This window comes from Populus alba, chromosome 5, assembly GCF_005239225.2.
Source record: "Populus alba chromosome 5, ASM523922v2, whole genome shotgun sequence".
Taxonomy (NCBI): domain Eukaryota; kingdom Viridiplantae; phylum Streptophyta; class Magnoliopsida; order Malpighiales; family Salicaceae; genus Populus; species Populus alba.
In genome coordinates this window covers 7,102,525-7,117,992 of record NC_133288.1, presented here as the reverse complement: position 1 = coordinate 7,117,992, position 15,468 = coordinate 7,102,525, and the positions used below count along the sequence as shown (strand labels likewise).

The window sequence follows — 15,468 nt, the reverse complement described above, 5'->3', positions numbered from 1 at the left end:
TAAAAATTGGCTCAAAGACTTACAACCATCCCAAAATAAAAAATCTTTTTAAGTTAAAATCTATTATTTCAAGTAAGTTTAAGAGGGGAAAACACATTGAATAAATTCTTCTCATCGAATGGAAGTCATTGACACAAAAAACACATGTTTTCATGGCTATAATCGGTTGCAACTAAGATTTTCTCTTTCTATCACCTAAATCTAGCTACTTTTTCTCTTTTCTCTCCATTTAAGGATCAAAATAAGTAAAATAAAGATTGAGATTAAAATTGAATTTCATAAATTGTTAAGAATTGAAAGTTTATAATTTGAAAAGTATGAGGATCAAAGTATATATTTAGCCCTACGTTTAGAAAAACCATCTCTTTTTATTATGTTTTTCAATATAGTTTTTTATCTTTGAATCTTGTCTTTTCTTAATAAATATGCTCGGTCATTAATTTTGATATATAAAAGTGTAATTGGAAAGTCTAAAAAACAAAAGGTCTAAAAAATCAAATCACTGTGGGAATTCAAATTAATTTATCTATTTACTGTGACAATCCATGATTTACTGTTTCTGGTTGAACAATGACAGTATTTTACTCACGCTTGCTAGAGTATTTATTATTGAGATGGGCTCTAGTCCCTGTCAAAAAAAAAAAAAAACACAGAGACCGGCCTTAGGAGTGTTTGCAATGCAGAAGCCGGTTTCGTTGGGTTTTTATTTTATTTTTTATTTTTATTAGCATTAGAACGCTGAAGCTCTAGTCTAAGATTTTTCTTCTGTGATCTTCTGGTCGAATTTACATCGAAGTAGCATCAGTAAGGGAAAAAAAATTCAAGGTCTCAAAAGGGATGTCTGAGAAGTTTAGACTTAGGATTTTGACAAGAATTTTCATCGATTCGAGCATTCTTTCTCATTAGTGGTGGATAGAAATACATATATATATAAAAAAAAAAAAAAAAAGAGCAAGACAGCACATGACAAAAATCTGCAAGAATGGAGATCCGGGAGGTTTCCTGGATTCATGAACGATTCCATGCTATACTTTTCTTGTCGATGGAGACATCATGCTCAAGGGTTTGGTTGGAATTTCTGATAAGATAAGTGGTTATGCAGAAATTACTTGAAAAATGCAGAAAATTGTGACTAGCTAAACTACTCTTTATTAAAAAGGAGTTGAGCATGTTTTCAAATGATCAACAGCCAACACTGGAATTTACAGAAAGCTCTAAGAAAATAGGAACTAAACGAAAAGCAAGCCATCAATCCAAAGCACACAAACAAATCAAGCACGTCAAAGAAAGATATAAAGCGTTATATAATATTCCTCGGTTGAGAGAGGAGCAGTTTAAATTTAGAAATCGTGGGCCTGTGGCCATCCATCATCTTCCAATAATCAATTTCTTCTCTATGGCTTCCAGATAATGGTGGTTTCTGCGATCATTGAAGTGACCACATAGGGATCCATGTTGGATGCTGGCCTTCTGTCTTCAAAGTAACCTGTCGTCAGTCATGACAAAGAGACATAAGCTGATGCTATCAATTCGCAACTGTGAGGTCTGGGATGAGAGTTAACAGAGACTACTTACCTTTTCCTTCTTTCTCAGTATCGCGACCAACGCGGATGGATGCTCCCCTGTTCGCTACGCCCTGTATGATTTGGACAGTGCATGTGTTACTAAACGAAATCCAAAGTACAACAATGACACGAGTTTATATTCTTTGAAGAAGAAAAAAAAAAAAAAAAGCAACCAAGGAGCTGAACTCACCCAGGAGAAGGTGTTGATATCAGCAGTCTCATGGCGACCTGTCAACCTTCTCTCATTGCCCTCACCATAGGCAGCTATGTGCTCCTTGTGTCGGAGGCCTAGTTTCTCAATGGCTTTCTTGATCACAGCAATTCCACCCTCATTTCTCATTGACTTGGTGCTGAGGGGGGGATTTAGGGAAGACCATCAAAAGATGTAATTTTTACACGTTTACGTTCTAAAGAATCGAACGTCCATGAGCATATAATGAGGTTCTTATAAGGTTCTGGTTTGGTGGATTACCTGTAGTTAGTGTGAGCTCCGGCTCCATTCCAGTCACCCTGCATGCGAATATGAAAAATGAGTAAATTGAAAAATGGACAGCATTTTGAAACAAGCTGACAGAACAGGTTTAAAAGCTTCAAGATTTGAAACTGAAAGGCAAATTTGCTTCCGGAACACCAACCGGGATTGGTTTTGGGTCAAAAGAAACCACAACGCCAGCAATTTCAGCGATTCTCTGCATGACCGAGCAGAATAAAATGTTAGAAGATTCCACTGAAGAAGAAAACAAATTGACAAGAATGACAACACATGCCTCGAGGATGTATCTGGCAACCCACACTTCATCACCAGCAGAGATTCCAACGGAAGGACCAACTTGGAACTCCCACTGTTAATTAACCCAACTCGTTAGCACATATATAAGCAAAAATAACAGAAACAGAAACCTTGATATCCAGACGAGATTGATAGATCAAAACAAAAGCATACCTGACCAGGCATCACTTCACCATTGATACCACTAATGTTAACACCAGCATACAAGCATGCCTTGTAGTGGGCATCAACAATGTCACGGCCGAAGGCTTTGTCAGCCCCTGCAGCACAGTAGTATGGACCCTGCAAACGTATATATGTTGACAGAACTTGTCAAGAGGCATCCAGGTAACATTTCTGACAAGCATGTTAACAGGTGTTGAAACAAATTCCAAACCTGAGGACCCGGGAAGCCACCGACGGGCCATCCAAGGGGCCAGTTGATGTCCTTCTGGAGAAGAGTGTATTCCTGTTCGATTCCATACCTGCTCATAACGTTTAGGACATCCACAAGTTAGTATCAAATGGTAGTTAGCTTCTGGATAGATTTTAAACCAGTTTATGATGATTGACCTCTGTTGCGGTAGAGAATTTGACAGACCACCTGTGATATAATTAGTTTTTTTTAAAATTATTTAAGGATTCATTCATGATAATCCCAGCTGATTCTCTCATGCCAGCGTATGAACAACCAGCTGCTAAATTCTACAACATCGTTATTGCAAGGGGGTAGGTAAGAACTTGATTCTGTCGCAGTAGCAGACACCTAACAGCTAGGGCCTACCTTTTTCAAACAAATACTATACCAGAAGAGTTTTCCTGAAATTATTATTTTCAGAATGTTAATTAGGAAAACGTTGACAAAATGCTAGTACGGTTAGGCTTACATGCTATATCAAACATTGACTCGACCATCACCTAACCACTAACACAATCACTTAATTGTGACAACCCATGTAAATCACGCAAAGAAATTAATACTCTAATATTATTTTTCAAAACTTTTGAGGTTTTTTTGCTTTAATTATTAATTTTTTTGATATTTTTTAAACTATAAAAATAAAAAAAATATATATTTTTTTGTATTTTTAAATAAAAAATATTTTAAAAAGTAAATTCAAACAACCAAAAAATACTTTAAAAAAAAACAATGCCTAACATGATTATTCCAGGTCAAAATGTACATATAGGACAAATAGTTGCTTGGTGCATGCCATCATCGTTCCAATTGCATCAAGAAACTTTGGAAAAGACGTGCAAGTTGTCTACATAAACAAATTAATAAGCTGAAGGGTCTTTTTTTAAAAATAAATTATTATGATGATGATAGCAAGAACGTTTCAAACAACAACAAGGCTGAGCAATTTATATGTAAGCAAGATCCATCAAATCCTCAAAGAGAGAGTGAAAATTCTGTATCTTAAGCTATAAATTTATGGTCGGTAATGGAAGATTAGTCTTATAAGATCATCAAAGGGCTTGTTTAGCAAAGATTATTTTATATTTATAAATATATTAAAATAAATTTTTTAAAAAAATTATTTTGAGATTGTAATAGCAATAATGATTCAAAGTATTTTTTTAATATAAATATATTAAATAAATTTTTTAAAAAATTTATTTTTGATATCAGCATATTAAAATAATCTGAAAAGATAAAAAAATTATTTTAAATAAAAAAAAAATTAAATTTTTTAAATATCAGTTTACACAAAGTTTCTAAACACAAAATAAATCAAATTCAAGGTCCTTCAAATCACTTTGACTAAAAAAAGATTTACCCAACTTCTTGCTGGACAAAAAATACCCTTCTTTTTCAGCTTTCCAAACCTTACTGGGCCAGGTTAACGCACTTCTAAACCACAAATAAGCTATGGACAAATCCCACCAACTCCATTTTTCCTTGACGAAGACTTTGACCTGCGTGATTCCTTGAGTTTAACCACCAACTAAGGCCACTATTTGTGTCAAGTTGGGCTGTGAAGGAAGAGAAGATGATGCATGAACTTGGTATGGTGTTGAATCACAGGACAAGCGCATGGGTCCTGTGAGCTGTGGTTGATATGCAAAAGCCAGAGCAATATCATTTTAAAGGGAGGAAAAATAATGTCTCGGACCACTTGAAAAGGACAGACACCGTTGATCACAACCAGACTTGACAAGGCAAGTTATATCACTGCGGCGGAGTAAATTACATGCCAATGATGGCCACAAAACCATATGATATATTATGTCGATGGAAATTATAAAAAAGCTATCTCTGCTGTGAGAAGAACAATAGATGAGATTTCTTTAAGGAGGAGTGAACTGGGTATGTTTTCTTCTTGAGAATTAGGTGAGATACTTACCATGGCTCCTCGGCGGCGACAACAGGGTCGCTGAAGATCTGGGCAGCATTGAACCTCTTGTTTGTCGGAATTGGCTCCCCAGCTGGTGTGTATGCATCGCACATCACCTAAAGCCCAGAAGACGTTATTTACCCTTTTGGATTTTATACTGAATGTGTAAAAAATATCTATATAATCTTTAAGTCACGGGAATAATTTGAGGAGGCCAAGGGCAAGCATTAATTACCAAGATGTTGTTTCCTTTTCTAAAAGGATCCTTGAATATCGATTGCGGGCTGATCCAGTCAAGATTCAAGAACAAGAGAACCGAAATATCAGATATGGTTGCAGCTAAAATCTATAACAGCATGGAATCTTCAAGAAAATCTAAGAACAACAAGAGGTTACTCCCCAGAACACTCTTTTCAACCATTCATATATTCAGAATCCATTTATTTAATGAATGGAAAATATTCATTAAAACTAATATTACTGACGAGTAAAAATCTTGAATTTCTTTACCTAATACTGGAACCAGAGTCTGGACACTGATCAGGATCAAAAGTAAACTGGTACGCAAATAAAAAGATGGTGGAAAGATTGGTACATACTATAAAATAACCTCGCTGTCATCACCAGGTGCTTGGCCTGTGCTAGAACCATCATAGTTCCACTTCGGAAGTTCGGCAGGGTCAGTCACCGGCCCTGGGAGAGTCTGTTGAAAATATAACAGAACTGAAAGTGAAACACCGATCACAAGAGACCCATAATTCAAGAGGATTAAAATAGAGAAAAAAACGCTCACCCTTGCTTTGCTTCTCAAATCCATTCCCGACCCACCAATCCTGCACACACAAAGGAAAAAAGAAAAGAGTTTTAACACAAGTGAAGTGACTTGGTGATCATATATGTGATCATAGACAAAGGAGAAAGAGAGGAGGCACCATATGTATTCAGCTATGATCTTTTCAGTAGTATCAGAGAGATTGATGTTGATGAGATCGTTAAGGAGAGACATGGCTGAAAATCTCGTACGGTAGATAGACAATAAGAATACTACGTACAGACTCAAGAGGAGAGGGAGGGAGGGAGGGAGGGAGGTAGAGAAATGAGGGGGTGGTGAGGGTAGTTAAATAGAGGAGATTCTCCTCGACAATGCCACCTATTTAAATTGCCAATAAAAAAAGGAAAGAACCATATGAATACAGGGAAGGTTCTTGGAAGAATATTCAGCAAGAAAAATGGATGCGAAAAGGCAAATAGTAGCAATCACGGTATCTACAAAACTTGTTGATGCGTTTACACTGGTGAAGGTGTTTTTTGTACTTTTGTTTCGTCATCTTGAAAATTTTTATGACGCTCGAGTTATAATTAATAATTTTTTTTATAAATTATAGTTTGAGTTATTAATTAATATAACCGTCTGTATCAACAAATATAAAAATCATTAATTTTGTTATGAAATTAAATGGAAATAATCACCAAAATCAATATAATTATTATTAGTTGTTTTTTTTAATAATTTCTAACTTTATCGGAGCCCGTTATCTTATTTAATTAATGGTTAATGTATTATCAACATTAAAAGTTAAAAAAAACTTTTTAAGTTGTGAAATTCATCGGATGCAAAGAGATTTTGAGATTAATTATAACATTTTCTTTCTATGACTTTAAAGTGACTGTTTCTTCATATCAAATTTATTTTATTTTATATAATTAAATTATACAAACATTTTTAAAATAAATTAATCATAATAATCACCCGATTATTACTAATAAGAAATAAGAAATAAAATATATATAAAAAACATCATCTCTTATTTATATTGCTAATTTCTTGCTTTTATAGACGAAACAAATTTTATTTTTATGATTAGAAGGAGACAATATTTCAATATGCAATAAGTTGAATTAATCATATTAATTTTAGGTTTCAACAAAAAAAAAAAGGTTAATCGATGTCATTATACCATATGATATCCAAAATAACTTACCCTTTATAAAAATGATTGTTTCCATTTAATTTCTCTCATTAATAGTTTCCATTTAATCTCATGATTTGTGACTATTAAATGTAATATTAAAAAAATAGAGTACAAAAGTATTAAACACATTATACCATATGATATCCAAAATAATTTTTCCTGTAAAGTAAACTTTTAAAAATCAAGCTTCACCTATTCAAGACTTTATGTTTACTATATAAGCTCTATAAAATGATTAAAAATAGGTTAACAAATACAGATTAATAAATTTTAAAAGATAAATTATATCAAAACTTATCAAAATGTTAAATTAAATCTTTTTTTTCCTTTATAAAGGATTCATGGTTAATGTCTTGTGTAAAATTTTTCTTAATGCTATTTTATGATGGCTACATTAAAATATTTTATGAAAAAACTATATTAATGTTTTCATAACTCGATTTTAATCCCCTCTCAAAAACAAAAACCGAAAAAGAAAAATTTTCCCTATCTAAATAAGGAACAATAATTGCAAAAGAATAAATTTTAAAAAAAAAATCATGTTTTTACTGATTTGAGTGGTTTTCTCAAATTTTTTATTATTTCTAGGGTTATTATTCTTGCATACTTTTGTTTTTTGACTAACAAGAAAAAATAAATAAAAAATTCATTCTTCAATGCAAATTGATGGTATTATATTTTTTAAATTAGTCCTTGTTGTTTTTATCTTTATTTTTTTCTCTGCCTTTTTAAAAAAAGTTATTATTCTTTTTAATTTCATCCTCCAATCATATTATGTTTTCAATTTTTTATGTCAATTTTAATCCTCATTCTTTTTATTTTTTAGTCCTATTACTAAATTGATTTTTCTTTATAAGTTCACCTTTCTATTAAATATAAATTTTATTTGGTATTTGAATTTTGATATTCGTTTTTTTAATTGCTATTTTTAAAAATTCTTGTTGTATAATTGAAATCACTTCTTTAATTTCATCCTTTCAATATTTGATTGACCGGGAATTGAACTTCATGGTTTTTTCAGATATGGTGCTTTGGATCTAATGACCCGGGTTATGGGTTTAAAAAGCTTTATAATTCTCTTTATTTTTTATTGATTTATTCTAATTTCATGATCTGAGTTGCGGGCTTGACATTATACTTTCGAGTCAGATCAACCCTAATTATTAAGGTTACAATTTACAAGTTTTTTATGCTAACTCGTGTTAATCAGAACCAATTTTCTTATATCTTTTTTTTCACCCTGTTTTGTTTTGTTTTTTTTTTTTTTTTTTTTTTTGTATTTGATGAGCTATGAATTAAGACACATCATTTGCCATCTTTTGAAAAAAAAATATTTTTTTTTCCCTTGTGTTATCATAATCACTTTTGTTTTTAAATTTGATTTGATTCATCTATTGTCATTTTTTTATGTTTTTCATCTAATTGAATTAAAGTTCTCTTATTCGACTCGGTCAGGTTTATGACCCGAGTTGCATATTTTTTTCTTTTATAAAACTCGCTCACGACAGTTGAACATAATGTTTTCCTTAAAAAACATAGTCTGACCATGTGGCGATGCATGTTGTTGAAGTCTAGTTTTATACTATTTTGAGATTCTATATAACGTATAGATAAATACTAGCCGTGTGGCCCATTTTTCGCCATGAGTTGGATCAAAATTTATTTTAACTCAAAGCATGGATGTGCAAGCGTTTTTAATGTGTTATTTATACATGAAGAAAAAAAATTACTCATAAATAGAAATACATTTAATTAAATAAATAAAAAATTATCTACGTTAATAAACACAAAAAAGTCCTTAGCGATAACCATAGATTAAATTAGAAAAACGAGAGATTTTTAAATATAGATCAAGATATTTGATTTCATAACATGGGTCATGTATCCAATTTCATTTAATAATTTCTTCTGTTGGAATTAATTATTTATTTAATCAAATAACAATAAAAATAGATACTAACACTCACATTAAAAAAATAACTTGATTTAGCCCAAGTTAACATGTCAAATCTGCAACTTTGATCCTAGGGCTGAAATAGCCCTATAAAAAGAAAGTCAAATCAAATTACAAAGCTCAATTCTCAATTGATCCTATCAGATCTAATGTTAAACGATAAAATTTGTTAAATTATTAATTAAAATAATAGCATAAAAAATAAGTCAAGTTAACCATTAAGCACTACTACCGGGTCATGAGATCATGATAACTTAATAAAAAAAAATAAAAAAAAATCATGAAGCTTAATTCTCAAACCGAACACAATATTAATGGATGAAATTGAGAAAAAAAAGTCAATTAAAAAAATAGAGAAAAAAAATAATTCAATTGAGTTAACCCATCAAACCCGTGACCCGGGTTATAAGATTAGAACAACATAATAAAAAACAAGTCTAATATTAAAAGACTTGTGACTCAGATTACTAGATCGATATAACCTTTCAAAAAAAAATAAAAAAAATGACTTGATTTAACTACGGTTAAAATGTCAAAAATCATGACCTTGATCTTGAAAACTAAAATATTTTCATAAAAAATATATCAAAATAAATTATGAAACTCAATTCCTAACCAACTCAATGTTAAATGATAAAATAAAAGAAAATCAACTTAAATAAAAGACACAAAAAATAACCTCGAGTCAACTCGGGTTAACCCGTTAAGTACTATTATCGAGTCATGATACCAAATAAGCTTAATGAAAAGTAAATAAAAAAAATCATGAAGTTTAATTCTAATTAAAGAATAAAATTAGACAAAACAATAATAAAAAAAAAAGAAAAAAATATGAGACAACCAGGTTAAGCCGTGAAACTTAAGATCTGTGTCAAAGAGAATATTATAACAAAAAAAAATAATATTAACGAATAAAATTAAAAAAAAAATATTGATAAAAAAAAATTTAAAGGAAGAAAAATCAAAACACTATTTTAATAAAAAATAATGTTTTTTAAGAAGGGTTACATAAAACCTGTTCTTAGTTTAGAGTTAATAATTGTTCAAAATCTTGGATCACAAGCCCATTTAAGTCCATGTATAAGCAAGCCCAAAATAACCCATTTCAGGAAATTAAAAATTTTCCAAATCCGAGCCATCAATCAAGTCAAAAGTCATGAAATTAAACGGTGCAAATTAAAAAGACCTGGTACTCCACCGCATGATAATATACACTGGCGGGCACTGCTAAACCCTAACCAAACAGCTTCTCACACCCGACACGCGTATAAATACACACTCTTTAAGCACCGCATCTTCACAACTCTCAAAACCCTACAAAATATCTGAAAAGCTAGGGTTTTGTAGAGCCGTTCTTTAGATTTTTCTTCCCAAAAAAGCTTATCGAGAAGAATGGGCAAATCTAGCAAGAAGTCAGCTACCAAAGTATGATTTCTTTTGTTATCTCTTCTTCTATTCCGTGATTTTGTTGACAGTTTGTTTTTGAAAAATCAATCCTTTTGGTGTTGTTTCCTCTCATCACGGTTTTGTGTCGTTTTTTTTTTCTTTTCTTTTTGAAGGTTGAAGCAGCTCCTGCTGTAATCCCTGCTAAGGCTGAGAAGAAAGGTAAAAGCTTTGTACATCATGGTTTACTTGCTCCGTTGTTTTACTGTTTGCGTGGCCTTTTTTTGGCTGGTTTAGTGTGGTATGTGCTGTTATTCGTTTGATTGTTGATTTTGAGTTTTGTGTATTGGGATTTTGAAGTGATTGACTGTCTCTCTATAAATTGACTGAGAAAGAAGGGTTTCTTATAGAATGTTTTGTGGTATTTTCTTATACAAAAAAAGTTTTTTGATATTTTTTTTTGTTTAACTTCTATACTGGTCGTTTAGTTTCTTTCATAACTATTTTGTAATGCGTGGTGACTAGTTTGGGGTTACTGAGGATTGATATGGAATAATGGAATGGTTCTTTGCTGTATTTTATCTGCTTGCATTTGTCACATGTTTGAGATTTGCTGTTTGTTGAGTAATTGAGCTTTTGAAATTGTGGGGTTTGCAGGGAAGAACAAGAGGGAAGCTGGAGAAGCTATAGAAAAGATTGTCAGTGCAAAAAAGCAGAAGAAAAATGATGGAGGAGCTCAAGCTGTGACAAAGGTGAAGGTGGAAACTAAGACTCAGAAAAAGAAGAAAGCGGAGTCCAGTGATTCTGATGACTCCTCCTCGGAAGAAGAGGTACAAAACTGGCTCAACTTGATAAATCCTATGCGATTTTTCATGGTCGTGTACTTGTAGTTTTAATGAAAATAAGATGTTCGATATCTTTTTATATTTTTGAATAAAATGTGTTATATATGGATTTTGGGTTCACAATTTTGTAAATTATTAGGTAAAGGTTCAACCAAAGAAGGCGGTGAAGTCTATTAAACCTCTTGTCAAGGATGCCAGTGAATCAGAATCAGATTCCGAATCTGATGAGGTGAGCAATGGAACGAATTTTAGTTTAATCTTTTCCCTTCTTTGTGCTACTTGAATTCTTGATTTTTAATTTTTAACCCAGGAGCCATCTGCCAAAGCTGCTCCTCCTGCCAAGAAGGAGCCTGTTGCCATTAAAAATGGTGCTAATGGTGTTGCTGCTAAGAAGGGAAAGGATGACAGCAGCTCTGAGTCTTCAGAGGATGAATCTTCTGATGATGAGGTAAATTTCCTAAATGTTTTGCAAAATGCTAGTAGAACAATTTATGATTTTTATTTTCACTTTCTGTGTAATCCTGTTGATCTTAATACCCTGCTCTCGCTTTTTTCTTCTTTGTTTTATGGTAGGATTCTAAGAACAAGAATTTGCCAGGAGGTAAGAAAGTCCAACCAGTGAAGAAAGAAGAGTCTAGTGACAGCTCAGACGAGGATGATAGCTCCTCAGATGAGGAAACAGTGAGTGTCACTTTTCCTTTTCTCTCTATACCCCCTTTCTCTTATGCTTGTACCAGGGAAACTAAAACCATTTGCCATTTGCTCATGTAGGGTACACCAGCAAAGGTTTCCCTTCCTAAGAAGGTTCCAGCAACATCTGCCCAGAAGAAAGCTGAATCTAGTGATGATTCTGATGATAGTAGCTCTGATTCTGATGAATCCTCTTCTGAAGATGAGGTCTCATAGCCATAGCCACATACAATCTTAAATATTGATTTGGCTGATACTTCACTACAATGATTTAGCTTAACGATGAAGTTGATTTCGTACCTGGGATATTCTTTAATTCTGTTTTTATAGTTCTGACGGCATTAACATTTTCTTGTTTCAGGGGAAAACCAAATCTGCAACTCCAACTGCTTCAAAAGTTCAACCAAAGAAGAGTGGGGATGACAGTTCAGAAAGTTCAGAAAGTGATTCTGACGAGTCTGATGAAGATGACGTGAGCACTTTATTGTACATTCTAGTAGCTTAGCTAGCCTTTAGCAATCCCTTTTCAGTTATATTGAACAATGCAAGTTTTATTTTCTTCTTTCCTTGATTTTATCGTTGTCATTCCAACAACAGATTTTTGAACATGAAAGCTAAATTCTCTTTGGACAATTTTGAATGCTGCTCTGTTGTAACTTTTATTACTGCGGATCTTTCTTATGGTGCAGTAAAATCTCTCCTTTTCTCTTGCAGACTCCTGTGCCAAAGGCAGCTGTTACTTCCAAAAAGCCATCATCTGCAGCTGAAACAAAGGATTCAAAACAGGTAATTTTGCATATGCATGTGCGTGCTTAGACATTTACAAACACGTCCATATGTTGCCTTTTATTCATGTGTTCAAATGTTGAAACACAGCAGCTTTTAGGCTTGGTTTGATAATGCATTTGCAGCATACTTTCGTGGGATCACTTAGGCTGGGGAAGCATCAAGTTGGTTCTCGTTTGGGTGCATCCCAGTGGTCTATATGTGGCAAAACAATTGAAAAACACCCAAAAAAACAAATTCCAAAACCTCATTTGAAAATATTTGTTGATTCTTGTGTTTGTGGTCTGTTATGATTTGTTATTTTTGTGTAGTTGTCATTAATCTTCCAATTTCTCCCTCAAAATATAGAATAAAATGGACTTGGATGAAGATGATTCAGAAGATGATGATTCTGAAGAAAGTGATGATGAGCCACCAAAAAATACAAAGGTTAGTTTTTTATTGCATTCTTTGAGTTAGTGATCTATCATTTCTTGCTGTATGCTTTCACTTAACAAGCTAAGTTTTGTGTGTACAGGCAAAAGCAACTGTGCAAAAGGAAAGTAGCAGTGAAGAGGAGAGCTCTAGCTCAGATGATGAGGAAGATAGCGAGGATGAAAAGCCAGCGAAGACTCCAAAGAAAAATGTAATGGTACTTCTTTTTTTCAATTATGATACATGGTATATTTACACTCATTAGCGTGAGATAAATTGGTTTGTTCTCCTGGAACAGGACACTGATGTAGAAATGGCTGATGCTGATATGAAGTCTAATGTCAAAACTGTAATTCATCATTTTGCTTTTGGTTTTCGCTTTTTTGTTTTATAGTGCCTGCATGTCTTTTGAATATTTTTTTTTGTTTTGCAGCCAAAGACACCTGTTACACCAGTTACATCTGAGAATGCTGGATCAAAGACACTTTTTGTTGGCAACCTATCTTTCCAAGTTGAACGTGCTGATGTGTAAGTTCATATTTGAGCCTTCAGCCATTATTTAAAGTTTTTTGCACAATTCCAATCTGATTAATTTTTTGCTGCAGGGAAAATTTCTTTAAAGAGGCTGGGGAAGTTGCTGATGTCCGCTTCGCCTTAGATGCAGATCAGAGGTTCAAGGGATTTGGACATGTTGAGTTTACCACAACTGAAGCAGCACTGAAGGTTACATTTTTTTTTCATTTTCTTTTTTAAATTTATTTCTTTCCAGTTGTCCTTGGTAATATGCACTGAGCTAGTTTTCATAGGGTCCAAATCTGTATTTTTTTGGAAGAGGATAATGTTCTTTGTTTCTTGTTCAATGCTCATGTATATTCTCAGTTTCTGGAAATCGAACTCACTTTGTTTTGTTCTGGTATCGATAATGAGTTTAATGTAAAAATTATTTTTTCTCCTTTCCTTTACAGGCTCTAAATTTTAATGGTAAAAGTTTACTTGGCCGGGATGTCAGACTTGATTTGGCTCGTGAGAGGGGTGACCGGACCTCAAATACACCATATAGCAAAGACAGCAACTCATTTCAGAAGGGAGGGAGAGGTCAATCCCAAACCATATTTGTTAAGGGATTTGACAAGTTTGGTGGGGAGGATGAGGTAATGATGTCCTGCTGTTTGATGGCCTTTAAGGTTTAGTTTTGAATTCTTGAAATTTCTAAGAGAAGTGCTCATGGTGTTTTCCATCAAAATCTTTACAGATTAGGAGCTCTCTCCAGGAGCATTTTGGTTCTTGTGGGGAGATTAGTAGGATATCTATTCCCACAGATTATGAGACTGGCGCTATTAAAGGGTTTGTTCCTTTTCTATTCCTGTAATGGATCCATGTTTCCTAATAAGATTACCAGTAGATTAACTGTTCCCCTGAATGATGCGCTCCTTATTATTTTGTTTATTATTTCAGATCTTATTTTAATTTAAACCATGTAGTGGCTAGTGGTATGTTGACATGTGCCTATCTCTTGTCAAAACCAATTTCAGGATGGCTTACCTAGAATTCAATGATGCTGATGCTATGAACAAAGCATTTGAGCTTAATGGAAGTCAACTTGGAGATTCTTACCTTACTGTGGATGAAGCAAAACCAAGGACTGATAACCGTGACAGTCGGGATAGTGGCAGAGGTGGTGGCAGTGGTGGTCGTTTTGGTGGTGGCAGAGGAAGTGGTGGTCGTTTTGGTGGTGGCAGAAGCAGTGGTGGTCGTTTTGGTGGTGGCAGAAGCAGTGGTGGTCGTTTTGATGGTGGACGTGGTGGTAGAGGTGGTCGAGGACGTGGAACACCTTATAAACCCAGTGTGACCGCAGCTGCTTCAGGTAATGTTCACAAATCCATACTTTTTTATCTAAAGGAACTGAATATCTGTTGTTTGGCATCTAATAACTGAAACTGAATCAATGCGCTAACAATGAGGATTGTGTATAGTAACACTGTAATTTCTGTTGTTTTGGACATTCAATCAATAAGCATCCATACATAATTTCATCATATTTCAAGAACACAACGGTTTATTTTGGATGGACTGTAAACCTCATGTAGAAGTGCATATGCTTTCGTGGTGAAATTTGTAGATCTTAAACAGTTTTTGGGCTGAGTATTGTTTTATTCAACTTCGCATAGATTTAGATCTTAAGTTGCTCTGTTAACCCCTCTATATTTTTTCCTATGCAGGAACAAAGAAGAAATTCAATGATGAGGATTGAGGGAAGCAGATAGAGATTATGAGGGCATCACCTTGCCTTGCCTCCTTTGAAGTGCTATTAATTTTGGTAGTGTGCCGTCATAGAAGAAATTTTTTAACTTTGTTTTGATATGTTCTGTTTAATATTTAGGGGATGTTTCTTTTCTTGGCTATTGGCAAATCTCTTCGAGCGCCAGTATGACTAAAGCGACTGTGTTTTGCGTAAATTTATCATATTTTCAGTTATTACATTATATGCTTTTCTGAGTTTTCTTCTGCCTTGTTCTGCTACCCGATTCTAGTAAAAATTCAGTGCCATCTCTTTGGCTGCGTTGCTGTGGTACCATATTATTGTGTTATGCGGAAGTATATTTTTAAAAAATTTAATTTATTCACATTGATTTTATTTTGAAATTTATTTTCTAATCTGTTTTGATTGTGTAGATATAGGGCTCTAGTGTCAAGACTCAGTTGATGTTTAATTTTGTCATTAAATTAAAATTACGTTGATGTATAAAAAT

At 33.4% G+C, this 15,468-nt stretch overlaps 2 protein-coding genes across 3 annotated transcripts; one reads left to right on the top strand and one right to left on the bottom strand.

The window, feature by feature from the left end:
- Positions 1–1,126: 1,126 nt before the first annotated feature.
- Positions 1,127–5,866, bottom strand: LOC118057048 (glutamine synthetase nodule isozyme). The gene is made up of 13 exons (XM_035069496.2): positions 5,606–5,866; positions 5,467–5,506; positions 5,273–5,376; positions 4,909–4,957; positions 4,683–4,789; positions 2,732–2,819; positions 2,509–2,637; positions 2,333–2,407; positions 2,201–2,254; positions 2,038–2,075; positions 1,756–1,915; positions 1,576–1,636; positions 1,127–1,486 (listed from the first exon to the last, which is right to left on the bottom strand). Exons 1-13 carry the CDS (start codon positions 5,677–5,679, stop codon positions 1,395–1,397), a joined length of 1,071 nt encoding a protein of 356 aa, XP_034925387.1. The 5' UTR covers positions 5,680–5,866; the 3' UTR covers positions 1,127–1,394.
- Positions 5,867–9,868: 4,002 nt separating this feature from the next.
- Positions 9,869–15,201, top strand: LOC118057047 (uncharacterized). 2 transcript variants are annotated; one of them, XM_035069495.2, is made up of 18 exons: positions 9,869–10,025; positions 10,160–10,205; positions 10,641–10,813; positions 10,968–11,057; positions 11,139–11,276; positions 11,402–11,509; positions 11,600–11,725; positions 11,880–11,990; positions 12,233–12,304; positions 12,653–12,733; positions 12,822–12,929; positions 13,017–13,067; positions 13,152–13,246; positions 13,324–13,441; positions 13,684–13,869; positions 13,971–14,062; positions 14,251–14,582; positions 14,938–15,201. In XM_035069495.2, exons 1-18 carry the CDS (start codon positions 9,993–9,995, stop codon positions 14,967–14,969), a joined length of 1,992 nt encoding a protein of 663 aa, XP_034925386.1. In that variant the 5' UTR covers positions 9,869–9,992; the 3' UTR covers positions 14,970–15,201. The 2 variants fall into 2 exon arrangements, with proteins under 2 accessions (XP_034925386.1, XP_073265676.1); XM_073409575.1 differs by having other exon boundaries at positions 12,822–12,935.
- The last annotated feature ends 267 nt before the right edge of the window (positions 15,202–15,468 follow it).